This window comes from Entelurus aequoreus, linkage group LG15, assembly GCF_033978785.1.
Source record: "Entelurus aequoreus isolate RoL-2023_Sb linkage group LG15, RoL_Eaeq_v1.1, whole genome shotgun sequence".
Classification (NCBI taxonomy): domain Eukaryota; kingdom Metazoa; phylum Chordata; class Actinopteri; order Syngnathiformes; family Syngnathidae; genus Entelurus; species Entelurus aequoreus.
In genome coordinates, this window is record NC_084745.1 from 9948581 (window position 1) to 9971906 (window position 23326).

Sequence of the window (23326 nt, forward strand, 5' to 3'; positions counted from 1 at the left end):
CTTTTATGCGGTATATTTGGTTAGTACATATTTTTCTTACCAGCCTGACCTAAACCTAGGGTTTATGTGTTAAATAATCAATATTTGTGATCAACACATGCTTTCATATCATTTGACAAGGTTGGAAACTAAGTAGGTTAGATATAAATATTGAACACCATTATAATCAAGAGTAGGATTACTAATTCAGTGTTAATATTTCAGTGGGTCCCGGCCCCCTCTGTAGTGGAAAAGTTTGGCCCGAGGTAAAAAAAAAAAAAAAGGTTAAGAACCCGTAGTCTTTAAAACATAATTTGTTTTGATGTACAAAACCCAAAACCAGTGAAGTTGGCACTTTGCGTAAATCGAAAAATAAAACCAGAAAACAATGATTTGCTAATCCTTTTCAACTTATATTCAATTGAATAGACTGCAAAGACAAGATATTTAATGATCAAACTGGGGAACTTAATTTTTTTGGTAAATAATCATTAACTTAGAATTTAATGGCAGCAACACATTGCAAAAAAGCTGTCAGGGGCATTTTTACCACTGTGTTACATGGCCTTTCCTTTTAACAACACTCAGTAAACGTTTGGGAACTGAAGAGATCAATTTTTGAAGCTTTTCAGGTGGAATTCTTTCCCATTCTTGCTTGATGTACAGCTTAAGTTGTTCAACAGTCCGGGGGTCTCCGTTGTGCTATTTTAGGCTTCATAATGCGCCACACATTTTCAATGGGAGACATGTCTGGACTACAGGCAGGCCAGTCTAGTACCCGCACTCTTTTACTATGAAGCCAAGTTGATGTAACACGTGGCTTGGCATTGTCTTGCTGAAATAAGCAGGGGCGTCCATGGTAACGTTGCTTGGATGGCAACATATGTTGCTCCAAAACCTGTATGTACCTTTCAGCATTAATGGTGCCTTCACAGATGTGTAAGTTACCCATGCCTTGGGCACTAATACACCCCCATACCATCACAGATGCTGGCTTTTCAACTTTGCGCCAATAACAATCCGGATGGTTCTGTTCCTCTTTGGTCCGGAGGACACGACGTCCACAGTTTCCAAAAATAATTTGAATGTGGACTCGTCAGACCACAGAACACTTTTCCACTTTGAATCAGTCCATCTTAGATGAGCTCAGGCCCAGCGAAGCCGGTGGCGTTTCTGGGTGTTGTTGATAAATGGCTTTCGCTTTGCAGAGTTTTAACTTGCACTTACAGATGTAGCGACAAACTGTAGTTACTGACAGTGGTTTTCTGGAGTGTTCCTGAGCCCATGTGGTGATATCCTTTACACACTGATGTCGCTTGTTGATGCAGTACAGCCTGAGGGATCGAAGGTCTGTAATATTGCTTACGTGCAGTGATTTCTCCAGATTCTCTGAACCTTTTGATATTACGGACCATAGATGGTGAAATCCCTAAATTCCTTGCAATAGCTGGTTGAGAAATGTTGTTCTTAAACTGTTCGACAATTTGCTCAGGCATTTGTTGACAAAGTGGTGACCCTCGACCCATCCTTGTTTGTGAATGACTGAGCATTTCATGGAAGCTGCTTTTAAACCCAATCATGGCACCCACCTGTTCCCAATTAGCCTGTTCACCTGTGGGATGTTCCAAATAAGTGTTTTGATGAGCATTCCTCAACTTTCTCAGTCTTTTTTGCCACTTGTGCCAGCTTTTTTGAAACATGTCGCAGGCATCAAATTCCAAATGAGCTAATATTTTCAAAAAGCAACAAAGTTTTCCAGTTCGAATGTTAAATATGTTGTCTTTGAAGTCTATTCAATTGAATATAAGTTGAAAAGGATTTGCAAATCATTGTATTCTGTTTTTGTTTACCATTTACACAACGTGACAACTTCACTGGTTTTAGGGTTTGTATTATAACTTCCAAATTATGGAAAATGGTGAAAAAAAACACTTCATTGATTTGTTTAATTTTAGTGTTTAGAAAATATTTTAAAAACTCTGTAAAATGTGAAGTTATTCCTGTTATTTGGCTGTAAAGGATTTTTAATTACCGTATTTTTCGGACTATAAGTCGCAGTTTTTTTTAACAGTTTGGCCGGGGGTGCAACTTATACTCAGGAGCGACTTATGTGTGAAATTATTAACACATTAGCGTAAAATATCAAATAATATTATTTAGCTCATTCCCGTAAGAGACTAGACGTATAAGATTTCATGGGATTTAGCGATTAGGAGTGACAGATTGTTTGGTAAACGTATAGCATGTTCTATATGTTATAGTTATTTGAATGACTCTTACCATAATATGTTACGTTAACATACCAGGCACGTTCTCAGTTGGTTATTTATGCCTCATATAACGTACACTTATTCAGCCTGTTGTTCACTATTCTTTATATATTTTAAATTGCCTTTCAAATGTCTATTCTTGGTGTTGGCTTTTATCAAATACATTTCCCCAAAAAATGCGACTTATATTCCAGTGCGACTTATACATGTTTTTTTCCTTCTTTATTATGCATTTTCGGCCGGTGCGACTTATACTCCGAAAAATACGGTAACTTAATTGTTAATTCCATCTTCTTCCGCTTATCCGAAATCGGGTCGCGGGGGCAGCAGCCTAAGCAGGGAAGCCCGCACTTCCCTCTCCTCGGCCACTTTGTCCAGCTCTCCCGAGGGGGATCCCGCGGGGGTTCCCAGGTCAGCTGGGAGACACGGTCTCTCCACCGTGTCCTGGGTCTTCCCCTCTAGATGAGGAGACCAAAAAAGAGCCACACGGGTGTTGATGCTGTACAAGGAGAGGACGTTTATTGTAGAATTCCAACATCACCGATGTGTGTCCTTAGATTTGAGGTTTGATTCCAGTGATCCAGACGAGGGTGAAAACACTCACATGCATGTCACACATCTGTGCACACTTGTCCCTACACACACTCTGTCACTCACACACACACACACACTCACATACAGAGACAGCTGTTCACAGTCTTGATACAAAAATTGAAATACAAATACCACAATAAAAAGTGTCGACCTTTTTTTTTTGTTTAAGAAATTGTCATAGCTATGTTTTTTTAATCCGTAGAAAGACAGCTAAGCTTTCAGTGTTTTTTTGTCTTTGCCTAAAAGTGAAGAGTAAGATATACAGTGTAAATATATGTATAGAGAGAGCCAGCGCGGGGAGTCCACCATGAAAGTGAAGGTCCTGTGCATGTCGAAGGCTTGCTGCACACCTACTTGTACGTCAACGCAATAAGTCAAAGAGGAGCCTCGCAAAAAAAAAGGTGTTTGTGCTCATGTCGGAGACCAACTCCTGCTCTAAAAATGAAAGTAATCCGTGGAAGATGAACTAACCCGTGATATGCATGGACTCGTGTGGTCGTCCACAGGTGCACTTCGCTCACCCCGAGTGGCAGTGGTGGGAAAGACATGTCCAAGTAGCACGAATGTGTTTCCTGAGTGACGCTGGACCACCGTGGGTTAAAAAGATGCTGACAGAACGCACCGGGGCAGACCGCGCTCCTGACTCCGCCTTTCTGCTTGCACGCCACTTGCAGACAAGTCCCGTCTGTCCCCTCTCGGCGTGTTTTTATTGACTCTTATTGACACCACGCGGCACGGAGGCGGCTCGCACGGGCGATGGACAGGAGCTCCAAAGGCCAGTCTGAGTGGGGATGCTGTCAGACGGTGCTGGGGTCAAGTCGGGGATTTTCTTAACCCTTGGGGATCCCTCTTAAAGCTCCCTGGGACCCAAAAGAGTTTCAGCCATAAAAGTTTGTTTTTTTTTAAACGTTCATCCATCCATTTTCTAGCGCTTGTCCCTTTCGGGGTCTTCAACACCTACAGTCGTGGTCAAAAGTTGACATACACTTGTAAAGAACATAATGTCATGGCTGTCTTGAGTTTCCAATCATTTCTACAGCTCTTATTTTTTTGTGATAGAGTGATTGGAGCACATACTTGTCGGTCACAAAAAACATTCATGAAGTTTGCTTCTTTTATGAATTTATTATGGGTCTACTGAAAATGTGAGCAAATCTGCTGGGTCAAAAGTATACATACAGCAATGTTAATATTTGCTTACATGTAAGTAAGTACGTAAGTACTAAGTAAGTAAGTGAAACAAAAATTGAGCTGTTTGGCCACAATACCAGCAATATGTTTGGAGGAGAAAAGGTGAGGCCTTCAATCCCCGGAACACCATTCCTACCGTCAAGCATGGTGGTGGTAGTATTATGCTCTGGACCTGTTTTGCTGCCAATGGAACTGGTGCTTTACAGAGAGTCCTTTGACAAGTTTCACTGCAATAAGGCGCTTTTGGTAGCCATCCACAAGCTTCTGGTTGAATTTTTGACCACTCTTGACAAAATTGGTGCAGTTCAGCTAAATTTGTTGGTTTTCTGACATGGACTTGTTTCTTCAGCATTGTCCACACGTTTAAGTCAGGACTTTGGGAAGGCCATTCTAAAACCTTCATTCATACTTGCCAACCTTGAGACCTCCAATATCGGGAGGTGGGGGGTAGGGGGTGGGGTAGTTGGGGGCGGGGGGCGTGGTTGGGGGCGTGGTCATTTACAGCTAGAATTCACCAACTCGAGTATTTCATATATATTTCATATATATATATATATGTATGAAATACTTGACTTTCAGTGAATTCTAGCTATATATATATATATATATATATATATATATATATATATATATATATATATATATATATATATATATATATATATATATATATATATATATGTATATATATATATATATATATATATACATATATATATTTTATTTACATATAAATAAAATAAATACTTGAATTTCAGTGTTCCGGTGGCTATCCATTAGATGGCAGTATTGTCCTGTTTAACTTTTCCGTTCATGATGAGTATATCATTTCGGCCACCGTGTTCAATGGAGAAGGTGTTCTACAAAATTTACAGGCAACATACACCTTCCCCTTCGAACTGTCCTGGATGAACTGAAATTCTTGTTTCCATTCGTTTTGGAACTTGCAAGCGTATTTCTTCATCTTGCTCGTCGACGGCGTCGCCATGTCTGTAATTTCCTCGTTCTTCTGCTTCGTCTCCTTGTTGTGTGCGCAGTTGTGCACTCTACTCTCTAAAAGCCGTAGATGTTATGACGTCATTGGGCAGGCAAGCTGTTTATATTGTGGGAAAGCGGACGTGAGAACAGGCTGTCCCCACTCAGTCTCAGGTCCGCACTGAGCTGGAGGGGGCGTGGCCTCCAGCTACGGCTGAATACCGGGAGTTTGTCGGGAGAAAATCTCTGCCGGGAGGTTGTCGGGAGAGGCGCTGAATACCGGGATTCTCCCGCTAAAAACGGGAGGGTTGGCAAGTATGCCTTAATTCTAGCCTGATTTAGCCATTCCTTTACCACTTTTGACGTGTGTTTGGGGATGGCGTGGCGCAGTTGGGAGAGTGGCCGTGCCAGCAACCTGAGGGTTCCTGGTTCAATCCCCACCTACTACCAACATTGTCACGTCCGTTGTGTCGTTGAGCAAGACACTCCACACCTTGCTCCTGATGGGTCGGGGTTAGCGCCTTGCATGGCAGCTCCCGCCATCAGTGTGTGAATGTGTGTGTGAATGGGTGAATGTGGAAATAGTGTCAAAGCGCTTTGAGTACCTTGAAAGTAGAAAAGAGCTATACAAGTATAACCCATTTACCATTTGGGGTCATTATCCTGTTGGAACACCCAACTGCGCCCAAGACTCAACCTCCGGGCTGATGATTTTAGGTTTTCCTGAAGAATTTGGAGGTTATCCTCCTTTTTTATTGTCCCATTTCTGTAAAGCACCAGTTCCATTGGCAACAAAACAAGCCCAGAGCATAATACTACCACCACCATGCTTGACGGTAGGCCTGGTGTTCCTGGGATTAAAAGCCGCACCTTTTCTCCTCCAAACATATTGCTGGTATTGTGGCCAAACAGCTCAATTTTTGTTTCACTTACTTAGTACTTACTTTACTTACTTACATGTAACCAAATATTAACATTGCATAATTTTGACCCATCAGATTTGCTCACATTTTCAGTAGACCCATAATAAATTCATAAAAGAAGCAAACTTCATGAATGTTTTTGTGACCGTAAAGTATGTGCTCCAATCACTCTATCACAAAAAAATAAGAGTTGTAGAAATTATTGGAAACTCAAGACAGCCATGACATTATGTTCTTTACAAGTGTATGTAAACTTTTGACCACGACTGTAAATCTCTAAATCACATGTGTCAAACTCAAGCCCCGGGGGCCATATCTGGCCCGCCACCTCATTTTATGTGGCCCGCAAAGGCCTGCAATTACCATGCGTCTATTTCTTTCTAAATGTAGTCAACTTTTTATTTTGACAGAAAAAAAAATACATGCATTTTCACATATTTTGAACTTAATCTAATGCAACAAATATTTAAAAAAAAAAGGACTTAAAGATCTGCTTGACTCATGATTTTGAATTAAGTTATCCATCAAATTGTACATTGTAAAAAATATTTTTCGGTAAAAAACTGGTAGCTCAGTTGCCAGAATTTTACAGTAAAAACACAAAACGAAAAAATGTGAAATATTTTTCCATTTACAGTAATACACCGTCAAAACAACGACCGTAGAAGTAAAACAGTGGTACTTTTTTCCCCATTTACAGGATCCATTACCAAAATGTTACCATAAAAACATAATACAGCTAAACTTTACTCTAAAATCTACATATTTTTCTTACAGTGTACATAAAAATATATAACAATAAATAATTGTGTAATGAAGCAATTTAAAATGTATATATTATTCAATGTTACAAGTGGCCCTCAGAGGGCAGCCATAACTGCGATGTGGCCCCCAATAAAAACAAGTTTGACACCCCTGTTCTAGATCATGGGTGCCTAAACCTTTTGGCTCCAAGGGCCAAAGTGAAAAAGTGCCAAAGACAACGTTAATCGTACAGCAGAACCATGAGTGAAGCGTTTAAACTAGGGGTGTCCAAAATGTAGCCCGTAGCTCATTTTAAAACAGCCTGCGTCACTTGACGTATGATACCTGTATGCTAGCTTTTTTTTTTGTAGGTTTACAGGCCTTAGTCATATTTTTCAGGTAAAAACATAGCAATATATTTTAGTACTTGACGTATGTTACAGTTAACATTAGCATGCTAGCTTTTTAGGTAATTCAACAGGTATTTAGCAGTTCATCTTTTGGTATTTCACTAATGAGAACTAAGCATGTTATTGTTAGCATGTTAGCATAGTCCTGAAGGAATTGCGTGTGAATGCTCCAATACTGAAGTTGAAGTGAAATGCTGACAGAATGTAGTATGAATGTAAGAATAGTTTGAATATTGGAATGGTTTTAATGTTGAAGAGTTTGAATTTCCAGGAAAACCGGAATTTGGTTTGGAACTCGGGAAAGTGTTAGTTTGAATTTCCAGGATGAGTGGAATGTGTTGAAGTTGGTATGGTTTGAATAAGTTGAAAAATGTGGGAATTGTGCAACTTGGAAAAATGTCCCATTCATTTCAATGGGAATTTCATTGAAATTTGGGAATTTCGGGAAAAGCGGGAATTTTTTGAAAATGCTCACAAATGCGAATGTTTTAAATGATTGTTGTTGGAATTTTTCAAATCAGTCGACAAATGTTGAAGTAGGGACATTTTTAATTGAGAAATGGTAATATGGAATTACTGCAATTTCGGAAAAAAAAAGGGAATTTTTGCAGTTCAAAAAACAACTTCGTTTTTTTGTCCTGAGTAAGAGGAAAGTGTTGACGGCGGAACGGTTGAAGTGGGTTGAAAAATGTGAAAAAAACAGTCGACAGAAATAAGGGTGAAAAAAAGGGTTGAAAAAACGGGATTTCTGGGAATTCCTGGACATTTTTTTGGACCTGGACATTTTTTTTTTTTGAATGTCCAGGATGAGTGAAATGCATTGAAGTTGGAACGGTTTGAATAGGTTGAAAAATTTGGAAATTGTGCAACTTGCAAAAATGTCTCTTTCATTTCAATGGGATTTTCTTTGAAATTTGGGAATTTTTTTGAAAATGCTCAAAAATGTGAATGTTTTGAATGAGTTGAAATTATTGGTGTTAGAATTTTTCAAATCGGTCGAGAAATGTTGAAGTAGTAACATTTTTAATTGAGAAATGGTATTATGGAATTCCTGGAATTTCAGGAAAATCCGGGAATTTTTGCAGTTCAAAAAACAACTTTGTTTTTTGTCCTGATTAAGAGGAATGTTTCGATGGTACAACGGTTGAAGTGGGTAGAAAAATGTGAAAGGAGTAGTCGACAGAAAAAAGCGTGAAAAAAGGGGTAGAAAAAAACGGGAATTCTAGCAATTCCTGGAATTTTTTTGAACTTGGAAAAATGATCATTTCAATGTCCAGAATGGTGGAATATGTTGAAGGTGGAATGGTTTGAATTGGTTGGAAAATGTGGAAATGGTGGAAGTTTGAAAAATGGCCAATTCATTTTGAATGGGAAAAATGTCCCAGAAAACCTGGAATTCTGGGAATTTTTTGAATTTGTCAAGGGAAAGCCTTATATAAGCCATAGGCTGAACAGTTTGAAGTTGGAACAGTTTGAATCAGAAGGTAGAGCGAGCCAAAATCTGGAGAAGAAGAAGAAATAGATGAATTTTGGTGTAGAAAACCATGTGTGAATGCTTTGGAGCATTCACACAATTAGTTTCACCTTTGATGTGGAAATGCTGAAATGAAAGAATTTTAGCATGCCATTCTAATTTTTTGAGTTTCAGCTATATTTTGAGAGGGAAATGCTTGGATTTAACAGTTTCTCATGGACAAAGCGTTATAAAATCACAGGTTTACAGTATGCTCAAAAAGGTTCATAATGTCTTCTTATTCATATACTTTTTCAAATGTTCTTGTAATCAGACCATATTTTCGGTATATTAGATGGAATCTTTACCTGACATGTTTCCACTGTTGCCTGCAGTCTTCTTCAGAAGGGTCACCTGACCACTGTGACCTGTTGCCTATCAGCTGTTCTTAGACCTGTCGAGTCTACCTGATTGGTAGACTGAAGAAGACTGCAGACAACAGTCTTTCGGGAAACATGTCAGGTAAAGATTCCATCTAATGTACCAAAAATATGGTCTGATTACAAGACATTTTTTTGAAAAAGGTTTACAGTAGGGCTGCAACTAACAACTAATTTGACAATCGATTAATCTGTCGATTATTACTTCGATTAATCGATTAATAATCGGATAAAAGAGACAAACTACATTTCTATCCTTTCCAGTATTTTATTGGGGGAAAAACAGTATACTGGCACCATACTTATTTTGATTATTGTTTCTCAGCTGTTTGTAAATGTTGCAGACAAAGGTTTATAAAAAAAATAAATAAAAAAAATGCCTCTGCGCAAGCGCATAGCATAGATCCAACGAATCGATAACTAAATTAATCGCCAACTATTTTTATAATCGATTTTAATCGATTAGTTGTTGCAGCCCTAGTTTACAGTATATCGAAAAATGGCCATTATAAAAGGGAGTCAATGGGGGAGTTCCAGCGTATATAGCTTGTACTAAAAATATCTTATCGACCAACGGACAACGCCAATTTTGAGATGAATCCCATTACAACTCCTGTTGCATGATGCCATCTTCAAAAGCAATGGAAAGACCCTCAAAGGTCCCAGGATCCCCAAGGGTGAAGGGAACCGTAACCAGCTCTGCTATGAACACGTCTGCTGGTACATTTTTGTTCGATCAAAGGGGGTGACGACAAGGTGAGTTGGCATGCACAAAGTGACAATGTTGTGCAAAACTCCCACCCGCGGAGGAGACTACAATCCGGGTGTGCCCCCCAAAAAAACAAAAAACAAGTGAGTATTTACAGAGTTGCATTGCGCGCAGACAGCAGCAGCCAGGTATGAAAAGGTCTGCCCTGGTGTCATTTTGGTGGCACTAGGCGAGACAAGAAGGTCTTTGAGCAGCACTTTGATGAATGTGAGCAGCACCCTTTGTCAAGTGGTCTAAATGCAAGAGGAGCACGTCGCTCAAAGAATACTAAGAAGAATTAGCTACAATATATCCGCCTCTGCTGCATTGCAAATTGTTGAGATTTTTCTTTTTCATGGGCCAACCAGCCCATGGCTTGGTTCACTGAGACAAAAAAAACGCTACTCTGTCTGAACTTGAAGGAAAGCAAGAGAAAATGTGACTTTCCAGTGACGGGACTAAGAAACGGCACCCAGTTAGTTTCCCAGGGAGGAATGGTCGAGTTAATTACGGATGTTGACTCGTGACTACCAAAACTGACCAGAAACTCCCGAAAAAGCTTTGCTATCATCTTTGTTGAGAAGTTGCTTTCCCTCTTTTTCCTTCAAGATGCCCAAAGTGATCTACTCGTTTGCTATTATTCGACAAAAACCCTTATTTCGCCCAATCGACAAGGGATTTGGCGTTGGAGCAGATCCAGGAAGTACGGGGCGGGAGGGTAGGAAGTGATGTGCTACAACGCGTCCGCAGTTCCCCAGTCGGCCACAGGGGTGGGTGGGGTGGGGGAGTCAAAGGCTACTCGGCGTCATGTCATCGCAGTCCGTGGCTGTCGAGAGTGACCGCGAGCCTCAAGTGGAGCTCCTGGGCGACAGCGCCTGACGACAAGGTTTCTACACCCCCATGGCGTGTCAAGAGTGGGTTACCAGTTCATCATGGAGCTTCTGTTGAGGGTCATGAAGAAGACCTGGCTGCTGCCTCCGGAGCGCACAGACGCAAAGAAGACCTGGACACAATGCAGAAGGACGAGCTCTTTCCTGCAGCCAGGACAGTCAATGTTAAAGGGTCACGCGGTTTGCGGCTCCCTCACCTTGTCGTTCCTCTCGGACAGGAACTTTAGTCGCTGAGCTCGCTTGTGCATGAAAACGCCGTCCAGGTGTCCCGTCTCCACCGAGCGGATCTCGATGGCCTTCTCTCCCCAGCCCATGATCTGGTTGGAGTGGATGTAGGCTGCACACACACACACACACACACACGTATATATATATATATATATATATATATATATATATATATATAAAGGGTAAGTTTTTAGTTGTTTTTTAAATTTTTGTATTTGTAATTGGTTTTTAATCTTCATTATTTACTTCAAGTTATTACAGTATGTCTCTATATACAGTACATATTTATTTTTTTAACTAATTTTGGCCAAAAGGGGGCGCATTTCAATTCCTTACACACACTTGTTATTACATATGTTGGCCAGAGGGGGAGCACTTCAAATTTTTACACACACTTGTTATTTCATATGTTGACCAGAGGGGGAGCACTTTTAAAACCGACAGTCAATTTTAAAAATCCCTCCTTTTTGTGACCACCCTAATTTTGATAGATTGCACCACCAGGGGTGCAAATGAGACATTCTCTATTAGATGCAATGTTTTTCTGTATTGGGACCATGATTTATGTCCTCACTTGATCACCAGTCCTCACACGGAAGCTACTTTTCCTTGTTGATGTCTCAAGAAGGGTAGAAATACAAAAACGAACACACACACACACACACACACACACACACACACACACACACACACACACACACACACACACACACACACACACACACACACACACACACACACACACACACACACACACACACACACACACACACACACACACATGTATTTGTTACCTTCTTGAGACCCCAGAAAAATGCCTACCTCTTTAGGACCACCCTTTCTAGATATATAAAGATTTTTACTTACAACATTAATGATATATACAAACTACACAAATATAAAAAAGGTAAGCTTTTAGTTATTTTTTGTTTGTAATTGGTTTGTAATCTTCATTATTTACTTCAAGGTATTACAATACATATTTATTTATTTTTTTTAAATTAATTTTGGCCAACGGGGGCCCATTTCATTTTCTTACACATACTTGTTATTACATATATTGGCCAGAGGGGGAGCACTTACATTTTTTACACACTTGTTATTTCATATGTTGACCAGAGTGGGAGAACTTGGAAAACCGACACACAGTCCATTTGAAAAATCCCTCCTTTTTGGGACCACCCTAATTTTGATAGATTGCACCACCAGGGGGTGCAAATGAGACATTCTCTATTAGATGCAATGGTTTTCTGTATTGGGACAATGATTTATGTCCTAACTTGTTCACACCTCCTCATATGGAAGGTACTTTTCCTTGTTGATGTCTCAAGAATGGTAGAAATACAAGAACACTAGGGTGAGCATGTTAAGCTAATGTCTCCTACAGTGTGTTTAAACTCACATTTAAAGACAGAATAACCTTAATATTGGACATGATAGATTAGCCCACCCCCTGCATGCACACCACCACTTCCCGGAAGATAGCGCTGTAAAAAGCCAAAAGAGGCTTTGCTGCACATCTTAAAATACAGCCTAAAGCCATGTCAATTATACGCAAGTCAGGGACAGACGTAATCATTTTGTTTCTTCCCCCCCTGCAAATTAGCAGAAATACAAATAAATTCACAGGAATTAACGATTCAACTGGGAATTTCAGTTCAGAATAAAACAACAAATGTAAAATTAGAAGATAAAAAAAATGCAAATTTAGCTAAATTTGTACCCATTGTTTTACAGAAAAGCTTTGTATTAAAAAAAAAAAAAAAAGAGCTTCACTACACATTCGAAAATAAATCATCCCTGCTAATAGGCAGAAAATTGAATGAATTCAGTGGCGTGGTGTATATTGTAGCGTCACGGAAGAGTTAGTGCTGCAAGGGGTTCTGGGTATTTGTTCTGTTGTGTTTATGTTGTGTTACGGTGCGGATGTTCTCCCGAAATGTGTTTGTCATTCTTGTTTGGTGTGGGTTCACAGTGTGGCGCATATTTGTAACAGTGTTTAAGTTGTTTATACGTTCACCCTCAGTGTGACCTGTATGGCTGTTGACCAAGTATGCTTTGCATTCACTTGTGTGTGTGAAAAGCCGTAGATATTATGTGACTGGGCCGGCACGCAAAAGCAGTGCCTTTAAGGTTTATTGGCGCTCTGTACTTCTCCCTACGTCCGTGTACACAGCGGCGTTTTAAAAAGTCATAAATGTTACTTTTTAAAACCGATACAGATCATTTCCGATATTACATTTTAAAGCATTTATCGGCCGATAATATCGACAGTCCGATTTTATCGGACATCTCTAGTTTCGTTTTTTAATGATTTCTGCTGGTGGTGTGCCTCCGGATTTTTTCAACGCAAAAAATGTGCCTTGGCTCAAAAAAGGTTGAAAAACACTGAACTACACAATTGGGCTTCTTGGCCAAACCCACCTAATTAGCATTAAAGGTACAGACACACAAAATGGTGTGCTTACTAAAATAATTTTTAGACTGTCACATTTAGCACACCTCCAATACACTTTTGTAGGCAAAAATAAATAATGGTGATATATTTGATAATATGGCAGGTTTAGGAGAAAAGTCAGAGGACGTACCGACAGAAGTGGGCATCTCGCCCCACTGCAGCACCACATCCTTGGTGATGCGGCCGTAGGTGTTGACGTAGACGCCCTCGTCCTCGTAACACAGCAGCATTTCCATGCCGTCCGTCTTGGGCAGAACCACGATGGCGTGCGGGGTCACCTGACCCTGAATCTGTCAGAGGACAACACACAGAGTTGAAGTGGGTCGCCATGGGAACAGGGTGATGCCGAAACCGGTCCTTCCTTCCTCGTCGCACACTTACATGTGAGGGGATGTAGATGTCGTAGGGGTTTCCAGAGTCCACATCGACGACGTGGAAGCCTGCGCTGGAGCCGTAGATGACCTTTAACCTCTGCCCTTCTTCCACTGTCAAGTCTACCAACAGGGGGCGGTGCTGCAGCTCCGTGAAGGACTGACACAGACACGACAAAGTTGGTGATTTATAGAGCTTGCATGGACAGAAAAGGACCAAAGTAGGAAATGAAATGCTAACATCAGCATGCTAACAAGTTAGACTACTTCAACCACTCACATCCAAATCAACCCGCGACGCTGATGAGAGCGACGCTGGGAAATCCAAAACAGAACAGCCGACATATTGGATAAGGACAGATCGAAAAAATAGAGAACTTTTACTGAAACAAGGCAGCAATGTCAGTAGACGATCGATGTCGTTTGTGCAAAGAAAATATGCGAATAAAAGGCTTTATTGGGAACAGCAAAAAAATATTTCACAAAGTCGCCAACGAAAAAAACATAGACGAACGTCTAACAGAACTTGGTTTGAAATTGTTGAACGTTCAGGAGAGACCGTGTCAAAAATGCTTACAGTGCTTTCGCTTGATAGGTAAACTCGAAGACACTCTGTCCACTTTTAAAAGATGGCAAAAAACTGAAGAGGAACCGAGTTCTCAACAGTCATCTCTTTCGGCGACAGCGACATCAGAGAGTGCAAAGGTGTACGTCGCACATAAACGGGACAGGGTTTATCGAAATTGTGTCCCCATCCCCCGACACCTACTGCTCTCCCAGCTCATAAACTACTGAATTAATATTCGATAGATTCGACAAAACAGTTGCAAAAGCAGAATCAATATTCAGCACACGATTCCTCGCTGCGTGCCGCCATCGTTGTTTGAATCAAACAGTCACATCTATAAAATCCCGCCCGGCGATCCTGATTGGTTCATTATTTTTTGCTATCTTGAAGGAGTTTGCATTGCCCTTGAGCCCAGATCCTTGTGTGGAGCTCAGCGAACTACAAGGATCTGGCGAGAGTCAGGTTATTGAAAAGTAGGAATTCTGGGAAAACCGGGAATTTTTTGAAGTGGCAATAGTAGTGTTTTGACGATGGTTTTTAGCATTGACCCTAGAGATATTATCGGCCGATAAATGCTTTAAAATGTAATATTGGAAATTATCGGTATCGGTTTCAAAATTATCGGTTTCTAAAAGTAAAATGTATGACTTTTTAAAATGCCGCTGTGTTCACGGACGTAGGCAGAAGTACAGAGTGCCAATAGACCTTAAAGGCACTGCCTTTGCGTGCCGGCCCAATCACATAATATCTACGGCTTTTCACACACGCAAGTGAATGCAAGGCATACTTGGTCAACAGCCATACAGGTCACACTGAGGGTGACCGTATAAACAACTTTAACACTGTTACAAATATGCGCCACACTGTGAACCCACACCAAACAAGAATGACAAACACATTTCGGGAGAACATCCGCATCGTAACACAACATCAACACAACAGAACAAATACCCAGAACCCCTTGCTCTTCCGGGACGCTACAATATACACCCCCGCTAGCGCCCCCCCAACCCCCCACACACACCTCAACCCCCCCCCCCCCCCCCTCAACCTCCTAATGCTCTCTCAGGGAGAGCATGTCCCAAATTCCAAGCTGCTGTTTTGAGGCATGTTTAAAAAAATAATGCACTTTGTGACTTCAATAATAAATATGGCAGTGCCATGTTGGCATTTTTTTCCATAATTTGAGTTGATTTATTTTGGAAAACCTTGTTACATTGTTTAATGCATCCAGCGGGGCATCACAACAATATTAGGCATAATAATGTGTTAATTCCACGACTGTATATATCGGTATCAGTTGATATCGGAATCGGTAATTAAGAGTTGGACAATATCGGCAAAAAAGCCATTATCGGACATCTCTAATTGACCCAATGAATGTACTTATTGATGTCTCACCTTGAAGGCCATGAACTTGTGGTAAGGTTTAGGAGCCCAGGCGTAGATCTCCACTGCGTTCTTCAGAGCGATCACCAAGAACTTGATCCTCTCGTACTTGACTGCAGCACAGAAGAGTTGAGTTCAATGTTCTGCCAGATGTTAAAGAACGGGCGTCCTTCTTGAAGCTCCCTGTGACGCAAACAAGACCTCCGTACCGACTTTGTAGTGCACGCAGCCCTCCAGCTCGCCCACGGTGATCCAGCCCTGCTTCTTCTCCACCTCGGGGTCGTTGTGGAGTATCCTGTTCCTCAGCCAAGACAGGTAGTACACGCGCAGCTTGTTCTTCTTGCCTGCTCCCAAGAAAAGGTGTTGAATTGGAACCTCGACGAGCGCGTTCCGAGGAGCCCACCTGAGATGGTGACCAGGACGTTGAGACCCTCCAGGACGTCCATCTGCTGGAAGCGGCGGCGGTTGATGAGGTTGTAGACTTTGCCCTGCCCGCTGCGGTCCAGCAGCATCAGGCCGTTCTCGGTTCCCACCAGCAGGTTCACTCCTATGCAAATGCACGGGTAAGAGCGTGGACGGGAGCGACGCGGATTGTACGAACGCCGGCGCCGGCTCACCCCATAGAGCGGCGCACAGGATCTCGGAGTTGAAGCGCTTCTTGTACTTGCGGATCTCCGGCGTGTCGCTGTGCGGTCGGATGTTGGTGGGGTTAACGTTGACCACCGAGATCTTGCGGGCTTCGTTGAGGCGCGCCTGCTCCTGCTTCAGCAGCTCGTCTGCAAACATGGCTGCAGCGACGCCGCCACAAAACAGGTGGTTAGCACGTAGCATCGTGGAAACAGGACGTGTCTACGCCAAGCGATTAAAGGCCACCTGAAGCGGAGATGTTGTCCTCGTCGTCCGTCGGAGAAGTCCCGTAAACCCTCGGATCCACGAATGGCGTGAAGGAGGCCTTGGAGCTGAGGCCACCGCTGCCGCCTCCTCCCATCCCGTACTACCAGAAAGAGAAAACACAGCTTAGCCACAAGCTTGACAGGCTCCATACAAAGTCTCCAATTAAACAGTTCCTCCAGGAATTCGCAAGGTCGCGCCATTTCACGCAAATTAAATTTGTTAGTTTCTTGTGTAGACAAAACAAGAGTATATCAACTCTTTAGGTTTCGATGGTGAGGAGAGGTGCCAGGAACGAGACGAAGCGAGAGTGGCCAAATATACCTGAGTGAAGTTGGCCCCATTTATCATGGCAAATATTAAAATTAAATGGCCTTTCATTCGTGCTAGTTTGTACCGTAAAAAAGGTGCAACAGTAGATCAACTGCTTATTGATCGCGCTCAAATCTACTTCCGATTCCTGTCGACAGCGCTAAGCCTTCTGGGTAAGGTAATACATAAACATTAACCAGCGTCCTGATGTCCTAGGTTACACGTATTTATTTACCTTTATTTATCCAGTGTAAGGCAATGTTAGCGAAATATTTTCCACCTTAAAGCAGACTGGAATACATATAGAGTCTCACTGCCTGTTCACTTTGTTCTGTTCATGGACAAAACACAATGAGTACACCCTGTGTTTTTATCTTTGTAAATACACACACATAGTCTCGTCTTAGGTTTCGATGGTGAGAAGAGGTGCCAGGAACGAAACGAAGCGAGAGTGGCCAAATGTACCTGTGTGAAGTTGGCATGGCAAATATTAAAATCAAACTGCCTTTCGTTTGTGCTAGTTTGTGCCGTAAAAAAGGTGTAACAGTATATCAACTCCTTATTGATCAAACGGCCCAATTATTGCGCTCAGATCTACTTCAGATTCCTGTCGACAGTGCTAAGCCTTCTGGGTAATGAAGTATATAAACATTAACCAAACACACTAGCATCCTGACGAACTAGGTTACACATATTTATTCACCTTTATTTATCCAGGGTAAGGCAACGTTAGCGGAAGGAAGTGTTGAGGATAATAGAGGTTGAGTTGATTCAGCTAAAAAAATGGTTTGATATTAATAAGTTATCATTAAATGATAAGAAAACTAAGTTTATGGTGTTTAGTGGTGCAAGGACAAACTGTGAAGCAAAATTAAAATTAAATCAAGTGGAAATTGATAGAGTATATGAAACTAAATTCTTGGGAATAATAATTGATCATAAATTATGTTGGAAACCGCATATTGAATATATAAAGGGAAAAATATCCAAATCCATTGCTATTCTTTATAAAGTAAAACACATGCTGAATAAGAAATGTTTGCATATGTTATATTATTCTTTTATTTTTCCATATTTAACATATTGTGTTGAAGTTTGGGGAAATGTTTATAAAACAAACGTAGACCCAATAATTAAACTTCAAAAAAGGGTCATTAGAATAATACACAAAGCGTGCTACTATGAACATACCAATCCATTATTTATAAGTTCTAATGTGTTAAAATTTTCAGATATTGTGTTTTTAAAAACAATGGAAATTATGTTTCGAGTAAAGAACAACAGACTTCCAGCTTGTATTCTTAGGTTATTTCAATTAAGAGGAGAAAACTATAATTTACGGGGGATATTGGTTTTTGAAATATGTAAAGCAAGAACGAATACAAAATACAAATGTATTTCAGTTTTAGGAGTTAAATGGTGGAACAAGCTCAGTGATGAGTTGAAGACATGTACTTCTTTGTTAAGGTTTAAGAAAACATTGAAAGGTGAAATAATTGAAAATTATAAAATATAGCAACGATTACTTTCATCCCATTGATTTTTGTTTTCTTTTTAATGTTGATGTTCCAGGTAATCTTATTTTCAGTGAAGGTATAGGATAGGCAAATATAAGCCTTGGCTTCAGCCTATTCCTTTTTCGGTCATGCTTTTTCTTTTCTTTTCTTTTTGTGTGTAAATGTGTATGATTGTTATATATGTATAATTTGTACTGTACTGTCACACAAAATGGTTAATGGTTGATTATATGACCGAAATAAACTTATTTAATTTAATTTCAATATTTTCCACTTTAAAGCAGAGTGGAATACTTAGTGAGTCTCACTGCCTGTTCGCTCTGTTCTGTTCATGGACAAAACACAATGAGTACCCCCCGTTGTTTTTACCTTTGCAAATACACATGTAGGTTTCGATGGTGAGAAGAGGTGCTAGGAACGAGACGAAGCGAGAATGGCCAAATGTACCTGTGTGAAGTTGGCCCGCCTTATGGCAAATATTAATATAACACTGCCTTTCGTTTGCGCTAGTTTGAGTCGTAAAAAACTTCCTTTGTCCCGTTACAATTTTTAAGTTATTCTAAAATACATTTTATGTCTAGTCATGTCAACCAGTCCCCACACCTTGTCAAAATCTCCCCAAACTTGCCCCATTCATTTGTGCTGCAATTTCTTTCCCTAACTATTACAGTTTTTATGTTATGGGGCTGGTTATGAATAATAAAACGTTAAAAACATGAAAACTATAGTAGTTAGACAAAAAATGTTTGCAGCACAAACGAATGGGACAAGTTTGGGGAGGTTTTGACAAGGCTGGGTGGCTGGTTATGAATAGTAACGCGTTAGTAACATAAAATCTATAATGTTACACAAACAAATTTACAACACAAATGGGACACGTTTGGGGAGGTTTTGACAAGGTTGGTGGGCTGGTTGTCAGTAGTAACACGTTAATAATATAAAATCTATATTAGTTAATAACATAAAAACTATAATGTTACACAAAAATTTTACAGCACAAACGTAACACAAACAAATGGGACACATTTGGGGAGGTTTTGACAAGGTTGGGGTGGATCGTTATAGATAATAACACGTTAATAACATGAAAACTATAATAGACAAAAACAATTGCAGCATAAACAAAACAGACCAGTTTGGTGAGATTTTGACAAGTGGGGCGGAGGCTGGATGACATCACTAATCAGAAAATTTGTTTTAGAATGACTTAAAAACCGAAACTGTGACGATCTTGTCACATTCACGTCTTATGTTTCCTTAGTTGGTGTTTATTTCCAGTCAGCGCTCTTATTTTAGTTCCATTTCCCCTGAGCGCTATTTCCCCTCACCTGTCTCTGATTGGCAGCCTGGCCACACCCGTTTTCTACCAGCTGGCTGCTATTTATGCCTGCCTCGCCCTCTAGTCAGGGCTCTATAATTGTTTGCCGTCTCCTGTTATGCTGTTTACTGGTTCCTGTGTTTCCTGTCTCCTGTTATCCTATTAAAGTCATGTTTTCCTGCGCTACGCCTGCCATCTCTGCATCTCGGGGTTCAGCACCAAGAGATTATGACAGAAACGGCACAAACTAAATGTTTTTACAGCACAAACGAATGACAGTGTTATTTTATATTCGCAACGATAAAGAGGGCTAACGTCACACAGGTGACGAATGTGTGTGTGTCCAAAACACGTTGAGTTAACTTTCAGTTTCATTGGACGACGCCCAAACAAGTCCGTCGGGGAGCGGCAGCAAGGAGAACAAAAGCACATGAGCAGAGGGACAATCTAGAGAGAGCGCGCCAGACTTTGTAGGACACGGTCTCGTCGTTTCTCATTTATCAACAAGAATTATCGCTATAGACTCTCTCTCAACAGTTCACATAAATGAAGGTTGAAGATGGACAAACAATTTTTAAGCATAAAATAAACTTGTTGACGACAGAGCACCAATGATTGCACCAGAACACCACCACTTTGGAGCTGTTTCTTTTTGTAATTATAATTAATTAGTACTATTATTAGTACAGTCATTTGACGATTACCTCTGAGTACTGTATGTGCTTTAACTGGAATATTGTGTCTACTTTGAAGTCTGTGTGACATAAAACGAGTAAAACATCAATACAGTATTTGTTTTCCAATTTGCTCTTAGGGAATTCGCACAAGACATTGTTGATTATACATACACGTCCTTTAAAAGCGACTTAGACATCAACGTTGTCTCAATTTACAAATACAACTATTCTGCAACGTTGTTTCAAACGTTGGATCCGCGTTGTTGGTTGAGAAGTATCACGCTTAAAACCGTGTTTAAAAAGCTGTGCGCTACAAAGCGTGCTTATTGTAGCCATTCCCCAGCAGGCACAAGACATTGTTGATTATACATACACGTCCTTTAAAAGTGACTTTGAAACAACGTTGCAGAATAGTTGTATTTGTAAATTGAGACAACGTTGATGTCTAACGTTGGCTCCGCGTTGTTGGCTGAGAAATGACCAAATTTCAATGGTCAAATGAATGTCACAACCTGACATTGAATAAACGTCGTCAAAAAGCATGTTGTTTCAACGTTGTATTTGTGTTGTAGAAAATTGGTTGGAAAATGACCAAATTTCAATGATCACATCAATGTCAGAACGTGACATTGAATAAACTTAGTCAAAAATATGTTGTTTCAACGTTGTATTTGTGTTGTAGACCAGTAGTCCCCAACCTTTTTGTAGCTCCCACGGACCGGTGTGTGTGTGTGTGTGTGTGTGTGTGTGTGTGTGTGTGTGTGTGTGTGTGTGTGTGTGTGTGTGTGTGGTTAAAAAAAAAAAAAAAAATTTATTTTATTTTTACATAAATAAATACAATCATGTGTGCTTACGGACTGTATCCCTGCAGACTGTATTGATCTATATTGATATATAATGTATATATTGTGTTTTTTATGTTGATTTCATTAAAAAAAATAAAATAAAATAAAATAAAATAAATAATTAAATTCTTGTGCGGCCCGGTGGTTGGGGACCACTGTTGTAGACTACTGGTTGAGAAATGACCAAATTTCAGTTTATCAAACAAATGTCAGAACCCAACATTGATTAAACGTCGTCAAAAAGCATGTTGTTTCAACGTTGTATTTGTGTTGTAGAAAATTAGTTGTGAAATGACCAAATTTCAATGATCAAATCAACGTCACAGCCTGACATTGAATAAACGTCTAAAACCATGTTGTTTCAACGTTGTATTTGTGTTGTAGAAAATTAGTTGTGAAATGACCAAATTTCAATGATCAAATCAACGTCACAACCTGATATTGATTAAACGTTGTCAAAAAGTATGTTGTTTCAATGTTGTATTTGTGTTGTAGACTATTACCGTTAGTTGGGAAATGACCAAATTTCAATGATCAAATCAACGTCACAACTTGACATTAAATAAACGTTGTCAAAAAGCATGTTGTTTCAACGTTGATTTGACCAAATTTCAATGGTCAAAACAACGTCAGAACCCAAATGTATTAAACGTCGTAAAAGCATGTTGTTTCAACGTTATGTTTGAGTTCCTCAACATCAGGACCTAATTCAACAAGTTCTCAACGTTGTTTTAATGTCTTGTGCCTGCTGGGTTCATCATGACTTCCTCATTTTTGATTTACAAAAAAAAAAGCACAAACTGTTTTATTCATTTTGACCCTGTGATGAGGTGGAGACTTGTCCAGGGTGTACCCCGCCTTCCGCCCGAATGCAGCTGAGATAGGCTCCAGAAACTCCCGCAACCCCAAAAGGGACAAGCAGTAGAAAATGGATGGATGGATGGAAGGTTAAAGTGTTTTATGTAGTGTGCTTATGAGTTAATGTTGCTGATAAACTTGAACATATCATAATTTATAGTTTAATAAATGTAATTTATGGTATCGAATAGTTCAAGTCATTAAAAAAATGCTTATAGTTTAAATAAGAATTTTGTTATAAATTTCAGGCATATCGATGCACTTAATTTTTTTTCTGATACAGACTAAAAAACAATGTTAATTGATCGATATTTCTTTCTTTTTTGTTTTCTTTAATGTTATTAAGGATACAATGTTATGCAGAGGCGTACTTATGACAATTTTATATACAAATGATACGATCTATAGTCGTGGCGGAGAGTAAGGGGGGCGCAAAATGTTTGTTCTTCGTAGGGGCGGCGTGACAGAAAATAATTGAGTAGCACTGGCTTAGGGTTAGAAAGACCGCTTTAAACAAAACAACAACAAAATCACAAACTCACAAGTTGACGCAATGTGATTGAAAACACAAAACATCACAAATGTCGTCACAACTTGCGCCGCAAATTCAGGCATTTTAGGCCTTTAGACCAGCGGTTCTCAAACTTTTTTCACCAGGTAGTGAAGTGAATTACATTTATATAGCGCTTTTTGTACAGAGACTCAAAGCGCTTTAAATAGTGGAACCCATTATCTACACATTTAAGCTACATTCAAACCAGTGTGGGTGGCACTGGGAGTAAGGGTAAGGTGTCTTGCCCAAAGACACAACGGCAGTGACAAAGCTGGCGGAAGCTGGAATTCAACGGCCGCTCTACCAACCGAGCCACGCTGCCCCACCTCAGAAAGCTCTCCAAGTAGCAACATAATGACCAACATTAAAATACAGTAGCAAAGTAGGTTTAAGTATTCATTAAAAACAGGGTGGACGTTTTATTTACAAGTATATTTCATATTTTTGGCCACTGTAATATTACACACAGCTTGAACAATAACACTGTGTTTGAATATTTAACTAGATGAGGCAATTCCTGAAGGAATTGCGTGTGAATGCTCCAATGCTGAAAGTGAACTGAAATCCTGGAATTTTTTTTTAGAATTGTTGAAGTAGAGTAGTAATATTTTGAAGTCGGAACAGTTTCAATCAGATGAAAAATTTGGCAGTTGTGGAACTTTGAATTTCCAAAAATTTGGGAATTTCGGGAAAAGCGGGAATTTTTTTGAAAATGGTAAAAAAC

At 40.1% G+C, this 23326-nt stretch overlaps 1 protein-coding gene across 2 annotated transcripts in view; it reads right to left on the reverse strand.

The window, feature by feature from the left end:
- Positions 1-6176: 6176 nt before the first annotated feature.
- The window catches only part of tnikb (TRAF2 and NCK interacting kinase b), a 60459-nt gene continuing 43309 nt past the window's right edge, over positions 6177-23326 (reverse strand). For both annotated transcript variants that reach the window (XM_062020776.1, XM_062020775.1), the window contains 9 exons: positions 16505-16625; positions 16249-16419; positions 16035-16178; positions 15841-15975; positions 15644-15744; positions 13685-13834; positions 13434-13593; positions 10815-10954; positions 6177-10730 (listed from right to left, as the gene is read on the reverse strand). In XM_062020776.1, coding sequence (XP_061876760.1) covers positions 10647-10730; positions 10815-10954; positions 13434-13593; positions 13685-13834; positions 15644-15744; positions 15841-15975; positions 16035-16178; positions 16249-16419; positions 16505-16625 — 1206 coding nt within the window. In that variant the 3' untranslated portion in view covers positions 6177-10646. The remainder of the gene's footprint in view (positions 10731-10814; positions 10955-13433; positions 13594-13684; positions 13835-15643; positions 15745-15840; positions 15976-16034; positions 16179-16248; positions 16420-16504; positions 16626-23326) is intronic.